Source organism: Varanus komodoensis, unplaced genomic scaffold (assembly GCF_004798865.1).
Source record: "Varanus komodoensis strain SLA01 unplaced genomic scaffold, ASM479886v1 scaffold6_2, whole genome shotgun sequence".
Classification (NCBI taxonomy): Eukaryota; Metazoa; Chordata; class Lepidosauria; order Squamata; family Varanidae; genus Varanus; species Varanus komodoensis.
This window is the reverse complement of record NW_025336346.1, coordinates 14,800,657-14,827,219: the sequence shown is the minus strand read 5'-3', so window position 1 is coordinate 14,827,219 and position 26,563 is coordinate 14,800,657. Positions and strand designations below refer to the sequence as shown.

Below are 26,563 nucleotides of genomic sequence, written 5' to 3'. Positions count from 1 at the left end.
TGGGTTCTACAAGTTTAAGTCCCTTTGCGTGGATTAGGCCTGCTTCTCTCAAAATACAGCACTCCAAGGCAGATACTTCAGACTCTGAATATGAACTGAAAAAAGAGGACTTGGAGCTGTGAGATAAGCTAAGCAGCTGGTGAGAACCCGACAACATTTGGCACAGGTAAGGCATTGTGGACCAACTTTAACATAATAAAAGATTGCGGATCTCATCTTGACCTGTGGGGAAGGGAAAATGAGAGAGGTTGGGGAAGAAAGATACTGGCTCATGACACATTTAAGAGTTCTTTGAGGTTTCAATAAACTTGTGAACAAGGGTGATCCAGCAGACATTCCAGAGTCCCTCAGCAAAGACTCTTGAGCAAACTTAGCAGTCATGGAGCAAGAGGAGAAGTACTCTTTTGGAACAGTAACTAGTCAAAGCATAGAAGAGATTGGGAAAAATGGTGACTTTTCTTGATGGAGGGACATAAACTGTGAGTTCCTATAGGGATCTGTATATCAGGGCCAATCTTTTGCAACTTATTCATAAATGATCTGGAACAGGGGTCTCAAACTCACGGCCCGCGGGCCAATTGCCGGGGCGGCCGGGGCACGGGGGAGGGGCCCTGCGGCCTTCAAAGCGCCGGCGGTGCCTGGGCCAGCCGAGGGATGAGCGGCCCACCACCACTGCGGTGGTGGAATACTTGATGCGGCCCAGCCTCACCCAGACTCTACTTCCAGCGGCCCCCAGGTAAGTTGAGTTTGAGACCCCTGATCTGGAAGTAGAGAAGGGCCAAGTTTACTGAGGACATCAAACTATTTAGGTTGGTTAAAACAAAAAGGGATTGTGAGAAGCTCCAAAGGAATCTCCCCAAGCTGGAAGAACAGAGAAGAAATGGCACCTGCAGTTCAATGCAAGCAAATGCAAAGTACTATGCACATTGGGGTAAAAACTCCCAACTTCAAGTGTAAACTGGATATATCTGAGCTAGCCATAACTGATCAAGAAAGAGGTCTTAGAAATATAATAGACCTCAGTGAAAATGTTGACCCTGTGCATGATCAATGTGAAAAAAGCAAAACCATGTTAGGCATAATTACGAAAAGAACTGAAAATAAAACTGTCCAGATCATACTGCTCCTATATGAATCTATGATGAAATCAACTTAGCAACTCCGATCACAGCACCCAAAAAAGATTGCAGAGCTAGAAGAAGGGGAGAAAGGGGAACTAAAATAATCAAGGTGTTGGAGCAACTGACTTATGAGGAAAGATTACAATAAGTAAGATTGTATAGCATAGAAAAATTCAAATAAGGAGAGAAATTATAGAAGCGTTCAGAATTATGCATAGTGTGGAGAAGGTGGAGGAGGACACAGGTTTTTTCCCCCCCTATCCCATAATAGTAGAATTTGAAGTCATTCCATGAAGCTGACTGGGGGGACAGTTAGGACAGATACAAGGAAGCCTGCCTTCATCCCGTGCATAGTTAAACTATGGAATTCGCTGCCACAGAAGAGAACGATGGGCACTAATTTGGATGGTTTTAAAAGGGGATGGAACAAATTTATGAGTGACAAGACTTTCGATAGCTATTAGCTTTGATGGTCACATGCTACTTCCAATATCAGAGATGGTGTACCTATGTACATTAGTTGCTGGGGCGCTCAGGTGGAAGGGTGCCACTGTATTTATATTCTGTTCCTGGGGTCCTGCAGACAGCTGGTTTATCACAACGGAATACTGGGCTAGATGATCTGATCCGGCAGGGTTCTTTCTACATTCTAATGTTGCATGCCAAGCCCAAACATGTCTCAGAGTAGATTCATTGGATTGTAAATGATGGCTGATTTCAAATTACTTAGTTTAATGGAGTAATTTTAATGAAGTGGAAAAGAGGTGAATTGTTTTCTGAGCTAACATTCATCAAGAAAAACATGGGGTGGTGGAGGAACAGAGAAGTGGCTCAGCTTCATATCTTTGAACTAAGCTTTCCTCTAAATATTTATATTTACAAGCACATGTTGTTCATAAAAACAGAACAGACTCTGCTGTTAAAAAAATCTCTTGGAGAGACATGTTTTTCTAAGTACAAGATAACATGAAAAATTAAATCTGACAGTACTAGAGACATCTAGGACTGAGCACTATGTTTCTCTCATCAACAGTGCTAAATGAAATTTCCAACCTGGCTAACATTTGAAAAGGCAAAAACTACTGATGTTTAAGCACAACTACCACATTCCTAATCTTATGCACAAGTAATACTGCCATCTTTCCCCAACCTGGTGTTCTTCCAATGTGTTGCACTACAACTCCCTTCCACACACCCTCATTCAACAAGTCAAATGAACCAACTTGCCCAAGAGAATCTACTGTTGCTGGCAACAGCTTTTCAGTGTCATAAAGCTCTCTCATTGGACCAAGATCACCAAACACTGTATAACAGACTACATTTCATTCTGAATCTGTTTTAGGAGCATCCTGTCTTCCTTGCCTTTTGGGGTACCTATATTCCTACAGTGATGACTGAAAAGTGCATTTTCTCTGTAACAGTGTGTTCTGATTCTGTTGCAGCCCTTGACTCCAGAAACTACAATCCTCAAGGAAGACACAGAACAGTCAATTCACCCCAAGGGAGAATATCTGGAATCATCCCTCAACCACACCACACAGGAGAACATCATCCTCAGATTCAGAAGATGAATTCTCAACAGCAGTTCACCTTCCAGTCTTGATGGAATATATAAAATCAGACAAGGCTCCTTTTAAAAGCACTGCAGCGACCCCAGGAAGACAGAACCAACTATAGTGCAGACCTTCTTAGCCTTTCAGGCCTATTGTTCGACACTGTAAAACAACGTCAAGGCCTCTAAAGGGACATAAATAAAAGACAGGTGCCAGAGACCTATGTATTACCAGCAGTTTCGATTCTGTTGGCCAAAGTGTGAAGAATGGCTCAATTCCAATTATGTTAATGAATTGACTTAAACACCTTTGGGAAGGAACAGTCTAAAGAACTAAGATTTTTAGAATGCAATGGACTTTGTACAGTACTGGAACCACGTGTGATCGGGAGAAGTTGTAACTCAAGATTCGATTTATGGCTGTAGATCTGAGGTGGTAAAACTAAACTTATTTATTGATGGGTCCTACATGGCTGAGTAGGGCTGTCAAGGACAAGACATTTGGGAGGGCATTCACTCACAGGATTGCCGTTAAGTGAGAAATGACTTTACAGCATGTCATGACAACAGCACATGGCTCCTTGGCTGGGTCCACTGCCTCAAGGCTGTTACTAGAGACAAGGGAGAGGAGAGGGGAGGAAAGTCTGGGCTGCATTTATTGTAAAGGGACAATTTGCTTACCATTCCTGAACACAACACAGGATCTTAAAACCTGTGGGGTATATCAGGGAGGAAACAATCATTTGTCAAGCCTTGTCAAGAACTTGTTGAGACTACGATGAAAGCACAATCCGTTTTCACACATGTATCATATTTTCATTCCATTTTCATGTTATCTATCAATGGTTATGAGTGGTGATGGTGTCATGGAGGTGCAAGTACAGAGGAATATGCTCTGACTACCTGTTGGTGAAGCGCAAAGAGAGTAAAGTTGGACAGGGTCATTGCCCTCAAGACCTGCATGTGGGTGTCTTCAAGGCACCTGGTTGGTAACAGTGCTCTGCATGAGGTAACAGTGAGTAACAGTTACCTCATGAGTAACAGTGAGTAAAAGTGCTCTACATGAGGTAGACCTTTGCTTTGATCCAAGAGGGTCTACTTATCTTGCATGCCTGATTTTCCTGTTGCCTTTCTTTGGTGTTCCATTTCTCTTACCATTTGACCATTTCCTTCTCACCTAGGTAATTTATCATATTCATCTCACACTGGCCTCCATTCCTAAAAACTATGCCCATAGCTGCATAGCCTCAGTAACGCTGTAACAGCTGATGTTTCCAAAACATTCACTACCCCAAAATGGTTCTCCTTTTGCTTGAATTTCTCTTGAAGATTTAACCTGTGATATTCCACCCCTCCCCCCCTTCATCTATCTTCCCAAGCTTTTTCTCTGGTCCAGACCAGATCTTATGCTGCTCTGCTGGCTATCCTTGGAATTAATGTTCCCATCACTGATCTATTTTATGAAACTCATAAACTTGCTAACGAAAAATCAAATCCATACTATGCTGAAGTCACAACTATGCTCTAGTTTTTGGACAGAAGACAAAATCAGACTGAAAATAGCTCCTTATCACTATTTTGTGACACTCAAGGCTACTTACTTCCCACGCAAACATATTCGGTTAGAGAAACACTGCCACAAATCAGCCCCCTGACAAAATGTGTAACATGCGAAGGATTTATTAGCCTGCCTGCAAATGAGACAGGCATGGGTACGCTTATCTATTCCCAGATTTTTGACATATACATGTTTGTCTCAGGTACAAACATGTAAACCATTTCCCTGCTGTAGTTTTAGTCACATGGTATGGCAAATCTCTGTCTGGAAATAGCACTTGGGGCAAAACTTTTAAGTTCCCCCTCCATGGTATCATGAAGAACCTACAAGCTCATGAGTGATCTTCACGTATAATGCCTGCTTGCTTAGTCTTTTAAAACAGCTTTCCCCAACCTGGTGGCCTCCAGAGGCATTTGGACCACAACTCCCAGAATTCCCATCCAGCAGGGCCACTGACCAGGAATTCTGGGTGTTGCAGTACGAATGTGTCTGGAAGGCACAAGGTTGGGGAAAGCTGTTTTAAAACATGAGGAACACTCTAGTTTCTTTGTAGCTGAGGACACAAAGAAGCCAGTGAGTCTAATATAAGCTCTTAAAACCATGTTAGAATTAAGACTAAAATAATCTAACTACTCTTTGGGAAGCTGCTTAATAATATAATTCCATCCGTAGATGAAGCAGTGAGGTTTCACAGAAATTCTGTTGTTCTTTATACATATTAAGACAAGGTACTCCTCAAGCTTATTTTTTACTTAAATATTTCAAAGTTGTATGTACAGGGCCCTTCCACAAAATTCTGAATGTGAACAATACAACTATCCATGTTCTTACTGTGTGACACTAAGTCCTGTTGCTTTCTGCTGCTGTAACAAAGAGATAGAGGGAACCCCAGATGCCAACCATGAATTAATCAGATCTTGATTAAGTGCTTTCTCAAGTCAACCAAGGCAGTCTATGGAAAACTCCAGATGTTCAGGCAATCCATAGTGAAGTGGAGACATTTCCAGAGTTCATGCTACTGATTTCTGTGAATGTATGTGCAGCTGTGCATACCTTCAGTACATTTAGAAGCTTGAAACCTGGCTGTATGCAGTGCTGTCATGGTTTAATGCATATATCGAAATCATCTTGATAAAGTATGTCTGGACAATATAGTCTATCAATGCATCCAGACACATGAACATTACAAATTTGTGTCTGGACAATAATTAATTATGTCCCATTTCCTGCTTCAATTAGAACACAAGGCATGTGAACTCTTAAACTATCTTATTTCCATAGCCTTGCTAAACCCAATTTGACATGCACAAAGGCACAGTGCACGTAGTGCTGTCTGCTGGGGATGGGTCAGTTAGAGGAGATTCCCCACCTTCACCCTCTAAAAGCTATCACCATGAGTCTCTGGCTAGAACATGTGTCCTAGTCTCACCCCACCAGGCTACGGAAGGGTACTTTACATCAGACAAGGTGCCGAGCATGTTCCTTCACCTCCACCAATAGCAGGAAATGAAGGTTGAGATCCATATCAGACCATCTACGGCAAGAACATTGCACTGGGCTGACTCTTAGAGAGACCACAGCACTTCTACTTCTTGCTGTGCTTGAAGAGTCACACTTTCTCTTGCACCATTTAGCCTCCAATGATACAGGGGAGTTCATCTTCAACTCCACATAATCATCCATGAGGAGAGTACATCAACACCTTCTAGGTCCCCATACCCCTCAGCACACTGGGCATGTGCTCAGTAGCTTGTGAAATTGCCCTGCACACCTACAGCATTTCCACATCTGCAGATGAAGCCCATGTGTGTATGGGCACCTGTCAGGCTGCTTCATATGGTCACCAAAGCTTAGCTCGTGGGGAACATACCCCCACTGGTGTAGCCCTGCACACATGCTTGCAGCGCATGAGGGGTTCATCTCAATCTGCTGAAAGATTCAGGCCCGGATCTCATCTAGGGCAGTGATGTAGCCAGGAGATCAGCAAGATGTGCTGCTCACCTGACAGTTAGTTCTGTGTCTCTTGTTTCCCTGCCTCACCAATTCAATATCCTTAAAACCAACAAACCACACTGAAGAAACAGAATAAATTATGCAACATATATGATTGATTTTGAGAGATGATTCAAGGTGAAACTGAGTGAGACAAAGGGCTGAATAAGGTTTTGTTAATAAATAAAAACAAAGATTTTAAAATATGCAGATTAACAAAACTTTTTGCAATCAGTTGCCACTATTGATTGCTCTACATTGCTTTTAAGAGTTAGTCACCTTCCAAGTCCTCATATCCTTTGTGGAAGTAGAGGCACTCAGACATAAGAAGCCTTCATCATTAAATTTTTGGGAAACATGCAGAAATTGGAATGATAAACCACCAAAGTTAATGTTTCAGAAGGACCGGAGAATACAGATCTATCAGGTGAACTAACTCACATGTTCTATCACTGTATGAGAGGGAAGTGTGGCTGATCCAACTAATCCTGTCTCTGCCATTGCAAGCTCCAAATTAACCCACCCCTGGTGCCATTGTGTGTAACATGAACAACTGCAGACGAAGCCCTATAATACACACAGCTGTATTCATGAATATAATCTGGAAAGCTGTGTGGCTGGGAGTCCAGAGCATGAAAGCTGTTCATGTAAAAGATTCTGGCCTTGCACCTGGTGTTAAATATGGGGTTGCAGATAGCATGGGGCAGAGCTGGTCAGAATGTACATTGCTGGGATCAAGCCTAGTTGATGTGGACATGAGCCGCACTCATATGCTGACAGAACATATATGCCAGCTTGCCTGAATATGGCTTTTGTTTCATGGAAATCAGGAAATTGATTTAAGCTGCTTCTGACTCAACATGATTAGGATTTTGCTGCATGAATGAACCAGCTTTACAATGTTTCTGGAATTATAGTGCCTTCTGTAGACACATAGAATGGATCTCATGATGTTATACATTCACAGAAGATACGTTCAGCATCTGATTATAACTCATGTTGAATTATGCCAAAGTAAAAACCATTGGAACCAAAGAAAGGTCAGACAAGATATAAAACATTAAAACTTTGCAAATTTTCCAACCAGCATAAATGTTTTACATGTTCGCTCAGTATTAATGTTAGGCAAGCAGAGCTTTTTCTTTCTCCAAGATAATTCCAAGTGAAATCAAAGCAAGTTCTGTTTTATATAGCAGCAGAAATGAATAATTACCATACTCTATAATAACAGACAAAGTGAAGAAACCATGCCATAGCAAAAGTCTGCATCAGGAAAATGTTTGTGTGTCTTTTGTCTATCTTTAAGCCTTTCTGCTAACTTATACATAAATGCTATGCATACATTTGCCTCTCAACCAACTAAATGTATGCCTGGCTTAGCCTATCCTGAAAGACATTAGAAATCACTGATTGTGACATTATTTGCTACAAAATGCAAAGGTTTAGAGTATCTTCCAAATGCAACTTATCACGGCAGTTATGGCATCTTCTGACTTTTCTTCCAGTCTTTCATTCATTCAGTTGCCACTTCTACAAGCTTAGAAAGTTCCAAATTTGCTTTTATGAAACCATTAAATATCAAGTTGCAGTGCTATGGGTTTAAAGGGCTAAATGATATCCCCTTCTCCAAAGCGAAAGCAGCAGCTCTCTTCCAGAGACCTGTACAACTTAGCCAGTCTGACAGATAGGGCAACTCTGAGCATGCATTCTACATTCTTCTCTATGAGAATAAAACAAGGCATCTCCACAGAAGTTCATTGGAAAAGTGAAAGGGTTCCCCCTATGTATACTGGATATTTCTAAGAAACTGAGAAACAATTACCGTATTTTTCGCTCTATAAGACGCACTCCCCCCCCCCCAAAGTAAGGGGAAATGTCTGTGTGTCTTATACAGCAAATGTGTGTGTGCCCGACGCCCGGGACGCTGCTGGCCGCCTGCACCACGTGGCCCCACCTGACTGGCACGCGCTCGGCGCGCCCTGCTCCGCCCCCCCCCCGGCGCAGGTGAGAGCTGTGCTGCTCAGGGGGAGAGGTGCAGAGGAGGAGGAGCCGCAGGCTTTAATCCGCCGGCCGCCCGGAGAGACAGACTGCTCACCCCCACCGCCCGGGAAGACCTGCCGCCGCTGCTGCACCGCCTGGAAGACCACCTCTGGAATGCTGCCGGCCCCACGTGGCACCACCTGGCCGGCACGTGCTCGGCGCGCCCTGCTCCGCCCCCCTCCTCCGGCACAGGTGAGAGCTGTTAATCACAGGTTGGTGTGTGTTTTCAAATGGCAACCCGCCTTTTAATGAAGCCCATGGGGAAGTGATGGGGAATGTGCCTGTGATTATCAGGAAGCTTCCCATGGATCAGTTATCTGTTAGTTGATCAGACAGATTTTTTTTTAGGATCAGTGGATATTTGAACAGCATTACCTTCATGCTTGAAGTTTATTCTTCAAAGGCTACTTAGTCCGCTGTGTGTTTGATTTATCGTACAATATCTCATTTTTTGTCAGAAGTTTTTTTCTATTATTTACTAGTAGGGCAGCATGGACACTACTGGCTTTTTTAGATTTCTTAGTGAATTGTCTGCAGCAGCTCTTGTATAACTGGTGTAGATTGTGGATTCCTTCAATAATTCCACTACTGACTAAGAAAGTGATGTCAGTGATTGTGAGCAACAGAGCTTCATAAATTCTGACTCTAGTGATGATGAGTTCTATGGGTTCAACGAAAACTAGAAGGGTACTCAAACTTTAAAGTCTCTCTTTTGTTAATGACAGTGATGATGGTTCTTAATGCCACTGTTGACTGCTGTTCACTTTACAAGGGTGAAATACGGTATTACTGTATTCTGTTATAGTTTATTACATAGTTTAGTAAACCATTTGATTCAGAATATTTTTTTCTTGCTTTCCTCCTCTAAAAACTAGGTGCGTCTTATGGTCAGGTGTGTCTTATAGAGCGAAAAATAAGGTACTTATATATCTTAAAGCTCATATTCAAGTGAAAGAAACTTAAACTTCCCATACATGCAGATAATACATGTTGGTGCTTTTGATGTTGGAGTTTTTGTATCAATTTGCAAGAGAAAATAATATACTATTTTCAGCTATTGTGATCTCTCATTTGTTGTTAAGTGACCAAGACTGTAATGAACAGGATTCTTCCAGATGCCTTCTTGAGAGAATGAAAGTCGCAATTATTACTCTTTTTATTTAAGGCACATTCACTTTGCAAATAACCATAGCAATCTACTACGGAAAATTATAGGTCTTCTACATGTGAGAGGAGAACATACTTGGAAGAACTGGCAATTTGTGCAGTTAGAAAGTCTATGGCATGAGATGTCATGACATATACCTTGGTGGAAGGGGTAATCATGAGATGGTTGTCATACCATAAGAAAATGTACACTGTTCTCTGTACTAGCATACTGCCTGAAGCAAGATACTTCTATTTGACGGCATCATCAGTTTCAACTATTCTCCCCAAATGGGTAAGCAATGGTGTTGCCACAGCTTGCAAAATCCAATAGGGTTGGATTCAACATTGTAGACACCCAACTGCATTATGAAGCTGCAAGAGCAGCATTAGGAGCAAGCTCTTTTTCACAGCGACCCCACAACCACGAAATGCTTTCCTCTGAGACTCTCAGGCCTTGTTTATTGTGCAGGTTTAGGAGGCCAGTAAAATATTTACTTTATGTTAATCTTTGTACATCTCTGATATTGATTAAGGGGCTGATTCCTCTTCTACTGTGCTATTCCTAAAGATACGTTTACTGAATTTTTGTACACCTTTAAGTATTTTGTACACTGCTAAAGGTGTTATAGAAACAGCATATTATTGACTTCTTTATTATTAAAGAAGTCAATAATAAATGGAGCTACCCTCAAATCTAGAGAACTTGGGTGAGTAATAGGAACACAGGAGTGATAATTTTGTATTTATCTGATTTGTTATTGGCTTAGTTGCTTGATCATTTAGTATCATTATATTTATGTGATGCCAATTGAAAGATATATTCTAGGCAGGCTTCTAATAATAAACTAATAAAGGGCAGATTTTTTAAATAAAAATGCTATTCAAATCAGCAGTGCCTTCCGACCCAAACTCTTGAAATGTAGGACATAAATATCTCAATTCCATTACCTCCCCCTCCCCCCCTCAAAAAATAACTCAGCTACTTTGTCACTGGAGTATCTGGACTGCAGCTGAGAAATTCACAGCACCGAACTGTGAACAAGCAGGCTATTAATTTAAACAATGGAGCAGTTTTGTAGGAAAGTAGGTTTCAAGTGAAGCTATTAAAAATAATGGTGCCCCAAAGAAAATAGCTTTGCAGAATACAAATAAAAATCTATTTCTATTTGTGATAAGATTAGATCACTTGTTGAAAGAGAGCCGGTGCCGGAAAACATCAATACAAAGTCCACGCCATTGAAATCACAGGTCCTTTCTACAGACAACTTCTGGTCATTTGAAATGGATGCCAAAGACCAGGGCTACCGCTGTGCATCCCACGCTCCTCCTCAGCCAAGCAAAATGACCTGGAATGAGATGCAGGCGATGAGAGCCATGAGGTCACACTGCTGCTTGTGTTTTCTGCAGCCCGAGGCCTCTTTATAAGCATTTCTGCGTTAACTGGATATGTGCACATGTATCCGTAGAGAACAGATCATACAGTAATGGCCTCCCATACCATAAAGCAGCCTTCATTTTGTCATGGGGTTTTGGAAAATAAAACAGAGACTGCCCACAACCACTGCAACTCTAGTCAAGACAGTGTATACTTCCCAGTCACCATACAAAAGCACTGCCTGCTTCTGTACAGGCCAGCTCTGGAACTAAGGGGGCAAGGCACTGCCAGTGGACCCCCACTGCCAGGAAGCTACTTTCTCACCACCATGGTGACCACCTGCACTTGTCCCCATGCACTTTCTCATCCCTGCTACCACCTGCTTTCTCGGCAGGCAGGGAGCCAGCTGGAAAGGCCCTGCCGCAGTTCCTGACTGCACCTACCCTGGATGCTAGTTCTACAAACAGAGCTGCACATATTGCGCCTTGACAGAGTAAGAAGGTGGGTGGGCACACAGACGAGGGCCTTCTCAGTGGAGGCACCTGCACACTGGAGCAACTGATCTGAGACAATGATGTGCAGGGAATCCATTTCGGGGTGGGATTCCACTGGATTCACTGGGATTGGCTCCCTGGAGTCCGGACCGCTTTGCAGCAGCCCTGAGTGTGAGTTGCGGTGAGCACTCCCGGCACTGGTGGGGCACTTGCCAGGAATGGAACCCCATGTACTGCCAATCTGTGCCCCTCTTCTGTGCCCAGAGCTGCCACTGCTGGCAACACTGGGTGGGGAAGGAGGTTGGCTGCTGGGGTTACCAGGAATCGTGCCTGGAACGACTGTTCACAGTGCCCCTCTTCTATGCCCTGCAGTCAGTCTTTGGGTTGCTGCCCGACAGGGAAGGTTGCTGGTTGTGCATTCACAGACTTCCTCTTGGCTCAGCTCACTTTGCAGCACTGGGCTGAAGAAAGGAAGAAATCTACTCGAAGTTTTCTAAAAGGTTCATCTCAACTCTAATTTGAGATGACTGTATTGATCGGCTTCTGTGCCTGCCTGTCAAAAATCTGAAAAAGAATAATTGCTGTCAGTCATTTTTGCTCAAAACTCTGCTCTCCCAAAGTTAACTTGCTGCCTTTGGTTTTTACTTTTCTGCTTCGCTTTGGATCATACATTATTGATGATGGCTTGGGTTTACGGTGTTCTGCCAGGTGTGAGAGAGAGTAGGCAGGTCTTAGACCTGGGGCGGAGCCTGAGAGCCCATGAGGCGGAGGTGGCCCACAAAGCCCTCCTTCTCAGCCCCCACCCCCAGCCTCACAGCAGCCAGGCTTGGGAAAAGCCTCCTTTTGGAGAAGACTTTTGGGCGCCTTTGGAAGACTTTTAAAAGATCTTGGCTGGGGAGGTGGGGAGTTCTTCTAAGCATGCAGATGTGCCAGATTAGCTGTCTCATCATGGTAACTGTTGCCCATGTAACCTGCACTGCAAAACAAACTGATAAACAGGCAGTGCACAAGAGCAGTGCATTGCCCTGGCCACACCCTGCTCAACGGAGAAATGCAAAGACCCAGGAAAAGGACTTTTTAAAGCACCTCATTCATCATGAAGAGAGAAAGCAAATCAGAAGGCAACAATACTTTTCTCTTGTTCTGGGCCTTCGCAGCTCTAGTGTTATGCAATTACCACTACATCCAATGCTATTCACTGGGCTGCATTCCTAAATTCAAACAAAATATTAGATGGTTTTGGTTACTTGACATCAAGAGGCAAAAGAGGAAGAAGTGTCTAGATGCACAGAAATGAGTTTATACAGTAGATCTCAACATGATCTGAATTTCTGGGACATGCTTTGGCCTGCTATCTTGGTCTCTTCAGCTTTCGGCTCTGTTGTGCATCTGGAGGAATCCTCCCCTTTGTGCATGACCGGTTCCTTCCCATTGTTCTTTCAGTACCGTGTGTCACCCCCAGCTCTGGCTTATGACATCACAAAGCTACACTTTCTGATCCTGTATGGGGGGTTCCACTGGACCATAAGGAAGGCTGAGCGCCGAAGGATTGAGGCCTTTGAATTATGGTACTGGCGGAGACTCCTGCAAGTCCCTTGGACTGCAAGGAGATCAAACCGGTCAGTCTTAGAGGAGATCAACCCTGACTGCTCTTTAGAAGGCCAGATCCTGAAGATGAAACTCAAATACTTTGGCCACCTAATGAGAAGGAAGGACTCACCGGAGAAGAGCCTGATGCTGGGAACAATTGACAGCAAAAGAAGAAGGGGACGGCAGGGAATGAGGTGGCTAGATGGAGTCACCAAAACAGTCAGTGTGAACTTAAGTGGACTCTAGGGGATGGTGGAGGACAGGAAGGCCTGGAGGAATGTCCATGAGATTGTGATGGGTCGGACGTGACCTCGCAACTAGCAACAACAATGGGGGTTTCATGTTTCCCTGTATGGGGGTATCATTGTAATGTTTTCTGCTTTGGAATTTCCATTCCAGGACAGAAGGGTAAAGCATGGCATGAATGTGTGTGTGTAAATAAAAATACCTGTCGGTGCTGAATGTGTGAATTCAAAAGCTACTTGGCATGTTTGCATTGCATTCCATATTTTGGGCAGGTCACTTGTCCTCTTCGATGCCTCCAACGGCATCCATTTTGTGGTTGTGCCCAGGAGAGTTTCTCCAATTGCCAGTGTGCCCATGCTCCAAAACACTGCCTAGCACTGGAATGAGCAAATACTGGCCAAGGAGCTCAGTCTCCCAAAGCACACAGTGTGACTCCAAGGCCCCCTTCCTTACCTCTTTACAATCAAAAGGAACAAAGGGAAGGGTGGGGATAAATTCTGGACTATCCCCACCATTAAGAGTTTCATTACTGCGACAACTGCTTCACTGCTCACTGATAAACTCCTGCAAATTCAGTCAAGTTCAACCGAGACTAGCTGCCTCGATCTGTACCCCATACCTGCCCCACACTTCACCATATTCTGCGCTCTCACCAACTGGGGCCTGTGGGCTCTCTAATAGAGAAACAACAGCAATAGCATTCCAGTTCCATACATCTATCACCTGATATTTCCTCAGTTATCATATTTTGTCATCTTACATTGCAAAGAAATTGCCAATACATTAGAATAATAAATATCTTCCAAAACTGAAATTATTTAGGTGATGGTGGGGAGGTTAAGATGGAAGATACAAATCCTATCCTGAGTGGTATACAATCTACATATAGCATTAGTGTTTCACAGATGAAGAAAATTATAAGGTGTAATGCAGCTCTATCAATTTTCAGAAATCCTGTATCCAGAATATATATATTTCCAGCACCATGGTGCATGAAGGATTATCAGGCAGGAAAGCTAACAAATTATACGCTGCAATAACAGGTGAGATTTTATTTCACATTTTCAGTGCCTTGCAGGAAGAGATTTTTACATATCTGCAAGTTGTAGATTATAATCAATGTGCAGCATTCAAGGGATGAACAAGTTCCAGAAAATAGGTAATCGTAGCTTGACAGTCACTTGGAATGAGCTGCGAGGAAAGTATGGCGGCATGATATTCATAGCTGCTGTTAAGTGGCAAATTGAAAAAGCCCTACTTCATCAAAAGTGGCTGTGGTTCGTCAAATTTCAATATATTTTCGGGAAGCCTCTCTACAGTCAGAAGAATTTCTTTTCCAAGGCAATCAGAGATCTGATTACAGCTCACATTTATCAACTGTTAGCAAATCAATTCATGGCGAAGGAGAACCAGTGAAAGTCTTGTGACGAGATCATCCTCTCCCCCACCACCATTCTCTCGCTCTCAGTGGGCTGCAAAGATCAAGAGATATTTTAAGTTCAATTTCAAAAATTAAACTTTGGCATCTGCCATCACAACACTTGGACTGGGAGAAGACTCAAACTGCAAATGCAAGTACCATGGAGATTTAAATTGGAAAAAGCCCAGTTTTTATAAAGTATCATTTTAAAAAGAATTTATTTATTTAACAAGGCTCCTGGAATGGTTTACAAAGAATGTGTAAAAGAAGACAGTCCCTGCAGAGCATATAACCTATCAAAATAATAGGATATGATGCAACCCAAACCCTATCTATTTCATTTTGTTTACTTTCTTCCTTTATATTTTATAGGTAGTTTTTAACTCTCCTGCTAACATAAAGAGCCTAAAATCATGATTAAGAAAGGAAGCTGTGAGACATGCTTGTTCTATTTCTATACTTGTTCTATTTCTATCTTGGCTAAAATAAACAAAAACAAAGACTTCTGCCATTTTGAATCCAAAATAAGAAACTACCTTCATGAACTGCCCTTGGTGTTTGTGTATGTTCACAGCTTTCTTCTTATCTCTTTGAACTCCTTTAATTCTAAATCCCTAGGATCCTGGCAAATTTCACTAATAAGATTTCAATCACTTTTCATCCAGCCCACTTCTCTGTATTTAACTGATAGTTATACTGCTGGTGACAAAGTTAGGGTTAATTAATTTATATTGTTCATTTATATTGTTTTATTGAATTCTATTTATTTATGGTTTGTGAGCCGCCCCAAGACTTCGGCGAATGGGGCGGCATAGAAGTCCCCTAAATAAATAAATAAATAAATAAATAAATAAAGTCGCTCCTATTTGGGACTGTTCCATCACTCTAGATGAAAGGGTTCATTCCATTAGTATGGGAATAAGAATAGGTTTCCTCATATGAAGTAGGTTTTCCTAAAATGGTTCATTTGTCTATTTTTCACCATTTTCTGGACATCTGACAATGGACCAAACTAGAATTGGCACAATTCACAGAGTTGGTGCAATTCACATAACTGGTACAATTCACTGAAATGCCGTAATTCATGCCAGTGGGAACTATTCTTCCATGAAAATAGCAGGTGCTGAGGATGGGGAAATCATATGAGGAATGGAGTTGGGGTCAGCAAAGGGATAAAACTCCCTATCCAAAAAGAGTTCCTTTCTGCCTATTTACTTTTATTTAAAGAAAAGAAAAAGACGGCATTCATACACATGCTATTTGTTTGAATTTAAGCACATCTTGTTTGGCCTTAAGTATTGCCAACTGAAATTCAGAGTTGTGTGCAAGGTGAAATCTGTGAACACTTACCAAATGTTTTGTTTATTTTATTATATTTAACTCTTTCTTAAATCTCCCTTTCCAGGGTACAGAAAGGCATTGGGCAGAGGCAGCAACAGTGTGCAATTTGCTTAGCCTATTCTAGTTTGCGTGTTTCTGAGAATGGAAGTAACTAGCTCAACCAGAGTACTCTTTAACAGGAAGACCTTTTTATTTAAGCAACATTTTAAATGCTAAATACAATTGAATTTTATCTGGCCAGGGCGGCTTATTTTATAATGTGTGTTTTAATTAAGATTATTTTATATGGATTTTAACTTATTGTTTTATCTATGTTGTAAGCCGCCCCGAGGCTTCGGCGAATGGGGCGGCATAAAAATGTTTTAATAAATAAAAAATAAATAAGAGGTAAAGAATATCAAGAAAGATTTGCTAAGCAGAACAATCAGAAACTGATGTCATTCAGTACATGGATCCTAAGAGACTTCCATTCAAATTCTCCTTCTCTTCTACTCCTTGAACAGTGCAGATGTTGTTTGATAACGAATAAGGGAAAACCTTATTTTAATTTCCCATTTGTTTTGATTATTCAGCATTTCTGCTGGTTTTTAACATAACTTGATCAATAATTTGTATGATCGATAGATTTGCATTATCATTATTTTAATTCTACAGCTCTGGAAATGGAACTTGAAAAGTATCCTCCACCCTGATCTGCTTGGTTTAACTTGGTGACCTAAACACATGGCAGTGCGATGGAACACACCCTCACGGGCAGTTTCAAAGGTCTCCTCTAGAGCTGCCAACAGAGTGGCCAGGATCTACTCCTCTTTGCTGAAGTGGTATGAACCCCCTTGGCAAGAAGAAGCAAATCCCACCCATCCTTGCTGGGGCCTTGAGAATAGACAACTCAAGCTGTGGGCAAGGATGGTCACCCTGCACTGCCCTAAAGGGGCAAAAGCTGTCACCAAGCAGCTATCTGGCTGTTGGGTCTCACCTGTGGGTTTGGACAACACAACAACCCACAAGGTGCAACAAGAACCCTAGAAGGGCCCATGGGTTCTCAAGTTGTTGGGGGCACAAAACACCCAGGCTGTGTTCACACATGACAACCCACCTACAGCAACAAACCCTAGTGGGCTGTCATGTTTCCCAAATGCATCATGTATGTGTATAGGGATGTGTAAGGAATCTGTTTTCAGGGTAGAAATCTGTCAGATTCCCTGGGCTCAGTTGCCTGGACCTTGGTCTGCTTTGGAGCAGTCATCGTGAATACACCCAATGTTCACTTGGCACGCAAGCCCTGTGCAGAGTGCCAGCAGCATCCCTCCGCCACACCACCTGCAGCAGCCATTTGTGCTGCAGCTCCGGATGTGCAAGACAATCCGCGGCAGCACAAGTATCATTTCATGAGAGTTGCAAACTTCCTCTGGGCTTCCTCTTGGCTCCAAGACTGGGCCAAGCATGAGAGGAAGTCCATAAATGCTAGAGGGACAGATTCTGCTAGGTTTCATTCCAACCCTGGTTCTACCCATAGTCCCAGTCTCAGTATCATTCATTCATTCATTCATTCATTCATTCAACTTATATTCCATAGTTAATTAGTTCCAAGGACTCTCTAAACAGGTTACAAACAAATAAAGACAACATATAATAAAAACATATAAGTATATAATAACAATAAACAGTAACAGTATGCAGTAAAATATACAAACTGCAGCTGAGGGATCAGATGTATAGCTTCACATAGTATATTAAAGCTAAAAAACAATATAAAGCCATAAGCTTTAAGATTGAGCAGTATACAATCAATTATTAAAATGGCTGGAGAATACAATTGTTTTCACCTGGCACCAAGAAGATTGTAATGATGGCACCAAGAAGGTCATTCCATAGACGGGGCACAACCACTGAGAAAGTCCATAAGAATGTTATGTGGTTCTATATATATATATATATATATATATATATATATATATATAGAGATCAATTCATGGGGGTCATCCATATGCTACCCCTCCATGAGTTGATTTTCAAAGAATCTAAAAATCTGAGAAGGTGTATTGTCAGTTTCATTAAGGTCCTGAACTTCTCCCTTATATAGTAACATAACCTCTTTCAAGATTAGTATTTATTGCAACTTCTGAATTTTTTACTAAGAGTTATAAATATTTTGGGTAAGACTACATGTACAATCATGTTCTTTTCATTCATTAAATTAAGGGTGTGATCAAATGGGGATTTCCATAAGTCTCCAAAATAAGAGGATTATGGGCAGCCTATGCAGATAGGGAAAGCTCCACCTCTCACTCCTCCAGCCTTGACAACTAATTTCAGCCATCTTGCTGCACAATTTTGAAGAGAGAGGAGCTGGGTGCCGTCAGGATACCTTGAAACCTGGCAATCTCAGTCTCCTCCCATCCCCTCTGCTCTTACCCTGAGATCAGTCTTATGACCCTGGGAAGCAACTCGCATGATCCTTGCTTTTGCCAGCTGTACGGGGGACAAGGGACTGCAGCACAGATCTCCCAGTGTCAGAGCTCTCTTACCAACCTTGGATCTGGAATCCAAAAAATCCTAAGACCCTCAAGTAGGCACTGTAAGCCATCTAGGAAGGCCTTGGCAATTGTAGGCAGCCTATCAATATATGCAAATAAATAAAGTACTGTCTAAGGAGCCATAGGCTCACTCTGTAACTGAAAGTATGAAGTTCTGTAAATGTAAAATAGGACTCACAATCATATAATACTCATAATGAGAAATAAAGGAAAATATTTCTAATTCCTCAGATTATCTCAGAAAGTACATGTTGACCACTCCTGCCAGACCATGTAAAGTCTATATATTAGTGTGTGAATTCCAAAATTCAATTATGCTTAAATTTCCTCCATTTAGCCACCTATACATTCACCCTTATGTTTCATGTGTCCTTTATGCATAGTATGTCATCACAATTCTAGAATCCCCTTATTTGTAAAGAAGGAAAAGACCAGTGTCTGTATTTTTTACTCCCAGAACCACCCTATACTTTTGTGAATCTTTGTTATCCAAATCTATACTTGTTTCAGATCCCTGGAACCATAATTATTTTAGATCCCAGAGACCACTGGGATAAGCCAAGCCTCTAGTTAGAACCAGACTTCCTTTGTTCTGTGGGGAAGTAAGGTGGAAAATGGAGGGTCAGATGGAAAAGGGAATTGTCCCTTCCCAGATCATGATAACAGATGAATTAAAGTAATGTCCAGCATCCTGGTTGTCTGGCCTACAAGCAGTGTGAACCTCCTTGAAGGTGAAGCTAACCATGTTTGTTCTGGAAGGGAAGAGGGAGATTCAGTTTGGAATCAACTTCTAGCATAGTCCAAACCTAATCCATAATTAGCGGGCTCATTAACTTGATAGTTATTTTTTTCCCTACATGCCCTCCCACCCCCTAAGATCAGCAGCAGAGGCCCTCCTCGAGGAACCCTCTTTGAAAGAGGTCAGGAGACAGAGTACTCAGAGGAGGGCCTTCTCTGTGGTGGCGCCCTGACTATGGAATGTGCTCCCTAGAGAGGTCCACCTGGCACCATCATTATATGTTTTTTGGCGCCAGGTCAAGACCTTTTTATTTGGCCAATATTTTAACATATAGTAATTTTAATTGTGTAAGACTTATTTATTTTAAATAATGCTCAGTGTGGAATAGTTAACTTATCTTATTTTATTGAAGATTGAAATAATGTTGTAAGCCATCCAGAGACAACAGTAATGGATGGCCTAGAATTTTTTAGAATAGAATAGAATAGAATAGAATAGAATGTTGATTCTTCCTAAGGACATTCACCTGGCCCTCTTTGTATTAGAAAGTCAGTCCTAGCTGGCCAGCTTTAATGTAATAAAAGACTGTAAATAGCAGCCTCATCTTGATCTGCTGGGAAGGGAAAATAAAGTAGAAAGGTTGGGGAAGAAAGAGACCATCTGGCAACACACCATAATGCCTGATCACTGGTCACCCCAAACCCACCTCCTGGTGCTATTTCTGCTATTACAACCCAGATTGCTTCAGGCCAGAGATATGCATGGAATCCATCTAGGAGACCGGAATCCATCAGTCTCAACTCTTCACACCTCAAGCCACTTTGCAGCAGCTGGAGCTGGAGTTCCTAGCAAGCGCTTCCATTGTTCATGGGGGGCTTGCCGGGAATCAAGTCCCATGTGGTATGCAAGCAGCACCCCTCCCCTGTCTCCTGCAACTGCCTCTTGGATGGCTACACCTAACAGGGAAGGTTGCTGGGTACACAACCTTCCAACACGTAAGAATCTGTGAATTTCCTCCTGGCTGGGCCAAGCACAGGAGGAAGTCCACAAATACTAGAGGGTCTGGTAAGGTTCATTTTGAAAGGGTTCCTTCCCAATCCTAATCAAGACTTATTTCTTTGGTAATTTTTTCTGCAATATATATTTCAGTATGTGCTAGATCTGTGGCACTATTCTGTGGGCAGGAGAAGAATGCTTTCAGTGGACATTCTTTCATGAGTGTGGGGAAAGTAGAACTGCAAGAGGAAGAGTCCTACTGGACTTTTTTCAGTATTTGCAAATGTGTAGATGTGAATCTGTGAATAGCCCAAGGTTTTCATATTGTTTCAAGTGTTGCATGAGGAAGTTGCTTGTGGCTGAGCATTGTCAGACTCAACAAAACAGTTGCAAGTCTGAGAAAGGGATAAGTCCAAAGAGACTTCGGTTGCTTTCCTGCCCCCTTTACCCCTTCCCCAGTCTCTCTCTCTCTCTGACTTGCCCAATGAATTGGAGAATATGTAATGCTGCTCTCCTGCTTCCCTTTTCCTTTGAAAAAATAAGAATTGCAATGTTTTTTCAAGCCTTCCCAGTTGTCTCTTTCATCCTCTTGCCTGAAGGAACAACTCGTTGAAAATACACCAATATAGATGTCTGCTCTGAAATAAATCACACTGACTTCAATGGTGCTTCCTCTTGGGAATCTGAATCTGCTTTTGGGATTGCTTTCTGGTGTTGGTGGAGGGGTCTGAGGCACTGCTTGTCCCACCAGCTTCAGCCCAGTGGAGGTGGGAGGACAGCAGCAAGTGGCACCACAGCCTCCCCTCTTCTCTCCCTACCCCCTTCTCCTTTTCCATGATTGTTGAGAGCTCTCAATTCCTTTTTAAAATCCTTTTCTAAAAAATCTCCATTCCTTCACTCCAGCAGGCATGGGCATAGCTTACTGGATCTACAAAAACAGAACAAAGAAACAAAGAAACCCAAAGGGCCGCTCCTCTGCACACTGCTCCCTTTCAGCTTCTGCTTTTCTTATAATTACACCTGTCTGCCACAGCAGAACATGTTTTCAACCAAGCAGAAACTGTGCTGGTGTGTACCGGCAAGGGCTCCCACAGTGGTAACTGCATTTTGCATGAATACTGCAATGGTACCCCCTGATATAGAGGGGGGGTTCTAGCGTAGCCCCACACTTGTCTCCGTTGCTCCCATAAGAACTTCATGAGGGCAATTCAGCACCATGGCTAAACACGCACCCACCCCCAGCCCCGTCCAAAAGCATGCTGTGCTCTTGTGTATTTGGGGAGAGGGTTAATTTCTGGGCCTGCTCTACTGGTCAAAAACCAGTCTGCCCTCCAGCTAAATGTAGCCAAGACTGAGGTGGACTATGTCCTGCCTAGCTTAGACATCCAAATTATATTCTATTCTCACCCACCCATTTCTAATTCTAGTCCTCTAGATGGACTAATTCCCAGAACATGGAGAAGTAGTTTGCAAACATGTATATAAATGAGCACCCCAAGCAATCGTGGTAAGATGCATCTGTGTTTATTTATTTATTCTATAAATTTATAAGCAAACCTTCCATTTACAATCTTTAAATCCTGGCAACTGAAAAGGATGGAAGGTTCAGCCATGAGGCAACCAACTGTTGAACTGCCGATGCAAACTCTATATGGACGAAAACCTGAGGTATTAATAAACTGCACATCCTGCTCTGAGGAATAACAAACCTCAAAAATCACCGTATAGCCAAGGACATCACCATGGGCTGGCTTAGTCATTACGTTTGAGAGGATAACCATTGATAGGATAGCCATTTCTCATGCTTCTTTCTCTTCCCCTCAACACTGAGAGCAAATAACAAATGAACAGGAATAAACGGAGCTTATTTGAACTCTATGTCTCCCCAGGCACCCGAATGCTCAGAATGCGGGGGTGGGATGGAGGAAATTAACCTGGTGTCTGCGGAAATACCCTGTCCCATTCAATGTGGTACGAATCAGTTCCTTTCTTACCTTGACCCACGGGGAACGGGGCCCAAAGAGAGCCAGGCCAAGAGTTCTCCCCAGAACGTAATGACTGAATAGGCCCTCAGGATTAATCTCAACGTTCTTGTGATGATAAATGAAGTAAGAATTGTAAATGTGCTATAGAAACAAAATATTAAACTTTCATTCCAAAGCTGGTTTTCCTTCCAGATTAGCAGATAGATGGCTTAAAGAACAACATAACAAAAAGGCTGTGACTCTTTTTGTAGATTTATATGGCTGGCAAAAAGAACTGTTGCTGCACTGAAGAGGACAGAACGAGGAAAATGGTCCATTTCAAATGTCAAGGACACATAACTTGTCACTTTATACAGTGAGAATGAGTATCATTTGTTGTAATATAATTATTGGAAATTAGTCAAGTTTTCTCAATTTCTTTCTTCACATGATTGAATTTCCCGTCTTACATTTTGTACAATCTGTATGTTTTGATATAAAAACTGATAGCGCAGCTTCAAATTTTCAGCAACATATTGTTTGTTTTATATTTGTCAGTTGAGCTGAAGTAAAACATATCCCCCGTTGACAGGAATGCCTGAAAATATTCGTGGACTTTACCATCTATCAAGGAAAAATACTCCATAATTCTTGTAACCCAGATAAAATCTTCTCCTACATTCTCTAAAAGCTCACTGCAATACAGAGGGATTTATTGGGGAGAAAAGTGATAGAAATAAAAAGGTACCAAAACTATAGTATTCATCAGGGAGTTCTTTCCAAGTTAATGGAGCAACTCCCAGACCTGGTTGCATTAAACAGAATGTGGATTTTTTCCTCATTTGGATCAGGAGAGAGAGAACTGCTTTCCTTATAGCTTTCTAAAAATTTATTACTCTACTTTGACCTTTAGAGGGGTGTTATATTTTAATACAGTGCTTCTTTTGGTTCTGCTTAAACCCTCATTAAGACAAACATTTAAGACTGGGCATGACAACAGCTTTCTCAGATGAAGAAAATACTACGCACCTGCAGTTTACAGACAAGAGCCAGCTAAAATTAAAAATGCTAAACCTCACTGATTTTAAGGAGAGCATTTATAGGACAGAGGGAAAATAGTGTCCCATTTATCCTCCATTTGCAGATAGCAAATTGGGGACGGGGCGGGGTGGGGGGGGAGGTCCACTATCTAGTATGGGGAAAGGGGCATGGCTTCTCCGCCATGGTGGCAGAGCAAGGTAAGCTTTCAGCAATGGAGGGAACCATCCTCTTCTTCCATTTGCTGCCCGCCCTCAAAAATATTGTTAAATGATCGAGTTTAACTTTTTATCAACTGTCTTGGAAGCTTCAGCTGAAAAGCATGACAGATCTCTTTCAAAAAATAAATATTTATGTAAGCCTGAAAATATTAGTTTATCTTAAGGGAAAGAAAAGCCCTGTTCAAGCACTCATGGAGAGATAAAGTATACAAGGCACATGGAAGTGCACGCAAGCCCCCTCCCCGCATTCCTGTGTGCCTGGAACCAAGTCAGACCCGGGTGTGTTGAGCACAAAGGTCTGAAGGGGCTCTGTGACAGAGTTCCTGCCATCAGAAAGCCTAAAAAGACAGGGGTCGTAATCACCAGGACTCTCTAAATGCCATATGCACAAAGACCCAATGGAGATGATGGTGGGACAGGCCTTATGTGTGTTTTCCTTCCTCCTGTTTTAGCAGTACAGGTGAGCAAGCAATTACCTGTACCAACCCCTCCCCCCAATTTGGTGAAACCTTAATTTAATTCCAAGCACGGTTAAAAAATACTTAAACTTCAATACTGTCCTGGTCATCCTGGTTCCCTTATGCTGATGAAAGTGTATACCTATAATCAGCATAATCAGTTCTAGCAGAAAAGAAAGAGATCCTACACATGTGGGCAGTGTGTGGAATCTTAGCCCCCTCGAGTCTTATTCTAAAGAGAATAAGACTGTTTAGTGGGCATAAAGGAGGGCTGCAATCACATATGAGCATGCAGTATTACACAAAGGCCCCTATTGAGGCTGATTCACATGACTATTACACATAGCCCCCTGCTACTGTTGCATACACACCATGCCATCCTCAGTGCTAGAACTTTCTCTCCCCTACAGCATCCTCTGACGTGTCCTTCATTTCACAGACTTTGGTGCCTTGGATCATCAGAGTCTTTCTCCAGAGACATGAGGCAGCGTCCAGCAGTATCTTTTGCCCAGCAGAATGGACAATGCTGGTAGCTCCAATTTCCCCTACCGTTGCAGTCCCACTGCACACCCCACAGCAGATCTGGGCAGCACGCAGGTGGGCTGCAGCGGTGAGGAAGGAAAGCAGTGCTCCCTCTGCCTGAGCAGAGTCTGCTCCCACACTTTCCTCTTCAGAGGGAAGTGACTGTACAGAGGTGCCAAGCTCCTGACTCCTCCAGAGCACCGTTCTTTATATTGATCATATAATCATATTATTGGGGCCCCACTGTTCTTGAGATGCGCTACTCTCCATCCAGAGGCCAGAAGTTATTTTGCCACACATTCTAGATAATCCAGCTCTGAAATTAAGTCGGCTGCAGACAGCAGTAAGGCCTTTATATAAGGGATTGCATGGGCTTGTGGATGGCTCAGTTAGACCATCCCTGATACTGCACATTATCTAAGGCAGGTAATGTGTGCCCCTTCACATTTTTTGGCCTATAACTCCCATCAGCCTTAGCCAGCATAGCTACAGGTGAGAGATGGCAGGAGTTAAAGGTCAAAACAAGTTGCCAACTCCTGATCCAGAACAAATGCAGCAGGACCCCCATATCCACACAGATAGGTTCCAAGCATCCCAGCAGATGCCTGAAACTGCAGATAATAGCAAACACTTTATACGGTACATATGCATTCCTTTTCTCACAATTTCACAGATAGAAGATTTGTTCTTTCCATACCTCCTAGCAACCTCAGCATACATTTTTTCTTTCCTTATTAAATCAAGAATTTTCACATAAAGGGAACACTTTATGAATTCTCTTTGGCACTTTACAACTTCTCTTTCAAACCAAGGTAAGTGAAAATGCCGTAACTGAACCAGCGGACATGGGTGGGTGCTGCTGTACATGCCATCCTCAACGCTGAAGTTGCCTTTCCCCTGAAGTGCTGCTGTGAGCTCTTCAGGTTCTAAAATGCCGAGAAGAAAAATGCATTCACTTACCTTTGTTGTACATGTTGGTTGGCACTTGGACATCACTCAAAGTGACGTTCACAGGCAAGTTATTAAAATGGTCATTTGGTTCCAGGATGAATTCCTTTCCCAGTTCTAAGAAGTTCCCATCCTCATCTCGTTCATTAATAAGGACAGCATTGAAATATTCATACTGAAACAAAAATCCAGTAATTACATTATCTAAACAGCTTTCTTAAATATTTAAACAAATCTATGTACTGGGTCAGTATTCTTGACATCCTAGATATATAATGTTTTATAATAAAGTGTTTTAAATGCCCTGCTCAATAAGGCCAGGGAAAACTACTCTGGATCTATCTAATGAAGCATTTTGTTCATGCAGAGGCCAAGCAGTTGCCCACAAGCAGGATTTCAGTGCAACAGAATCCTCCTATTTTTTCATACTATCCAACTGGATGGTGCTGGGAAATGCACAAGAAGCACGTGAAGGCAATAGCCTACCCCACCGCTGTCCTCCAGAAGCTGGTATTTGGAAGCATACTGCTTCTACACATCTACTTGGAGCCTCCAGCCATTGGTGAGAAGGGCTGTCCATGCCACTAGGGAGAGTGAGCTGTTGCCTCAGGCAGCAGATGCTGGGAGGTGGCAGCAAAGTGTTGCTGGAGAGATCACACTGTGTGTCCCCTGAGCTGCCTTCGGATTTAGGAGAAGGTACTGTCCCATGGCCAGTGTTGAAGGAAGGTTCCACTGCCAGTCCAGCTAGTTTTTATATGTGGAATGAGTGTGGGTACCACCTGGCATTCATCTCAGGCAGCAGAATGTTTTGGGCTGTCCCTGTCAATAAACTTATCCTTCAAGTGCTAGAGGTTTCACCTGAATCCAACCTTTGTGGGTATGGAAACATTTCAGTTACGCAGAACAAACACTGATTCTGAGCCAATGACTTCAGGCTTTGAAATAAGTCTGTGAGCCCAAATCTTATTGTTCAACTCGCAATTGGAAAACTTTTCAAAACTTTGATGGCACCCACTGAATTTCGGCTAGTTGTGGAATTCATTCAAATTGCTCAGGGTCAACATTCCTGTCCATGATCTAACCTTTTCCATTACAAATGAAGGTTAGTTTTTATCCTTAATTCAAAGTTTGTGAAGGCTAAGGATTTTTTCTTTTAAGAAAGAACACTTCAATTAGTTCATTCTCAGTAATGCTAGCACAAATTAATTACATTTGCGCTGTGATTATCAGCAAGAGCATGTGCCCCCAGACATGGCACCTCA

At 42.4% G+C, this 26,563-nt stretch overlaps 1 protein-coding gene across 1 annotated transcript in view; it reads right to left on the bottom strand.

Moving 5' to 3' along the window:
* Nucleotides 1–26,563, bottom strand: part of CACNA2D3 (calcium voltage-gated channel auxiliary subunit alpha2delta 3) — a 648,113-nt gene that overhangs the window by 350,645 nt on the left and 270,905 nt on the right. Inside the window, exon 5 of the mRNA XM_044451514.1 lies at nt 25,314–25,476. Within this exon, the coding sequence (XP_044307449.1) occupies nt 25,314–25,476 (163 nt within the window). The remainder of the gene's footprint in view (nt 1–25,313; nt 25,477–26,563) is intronic.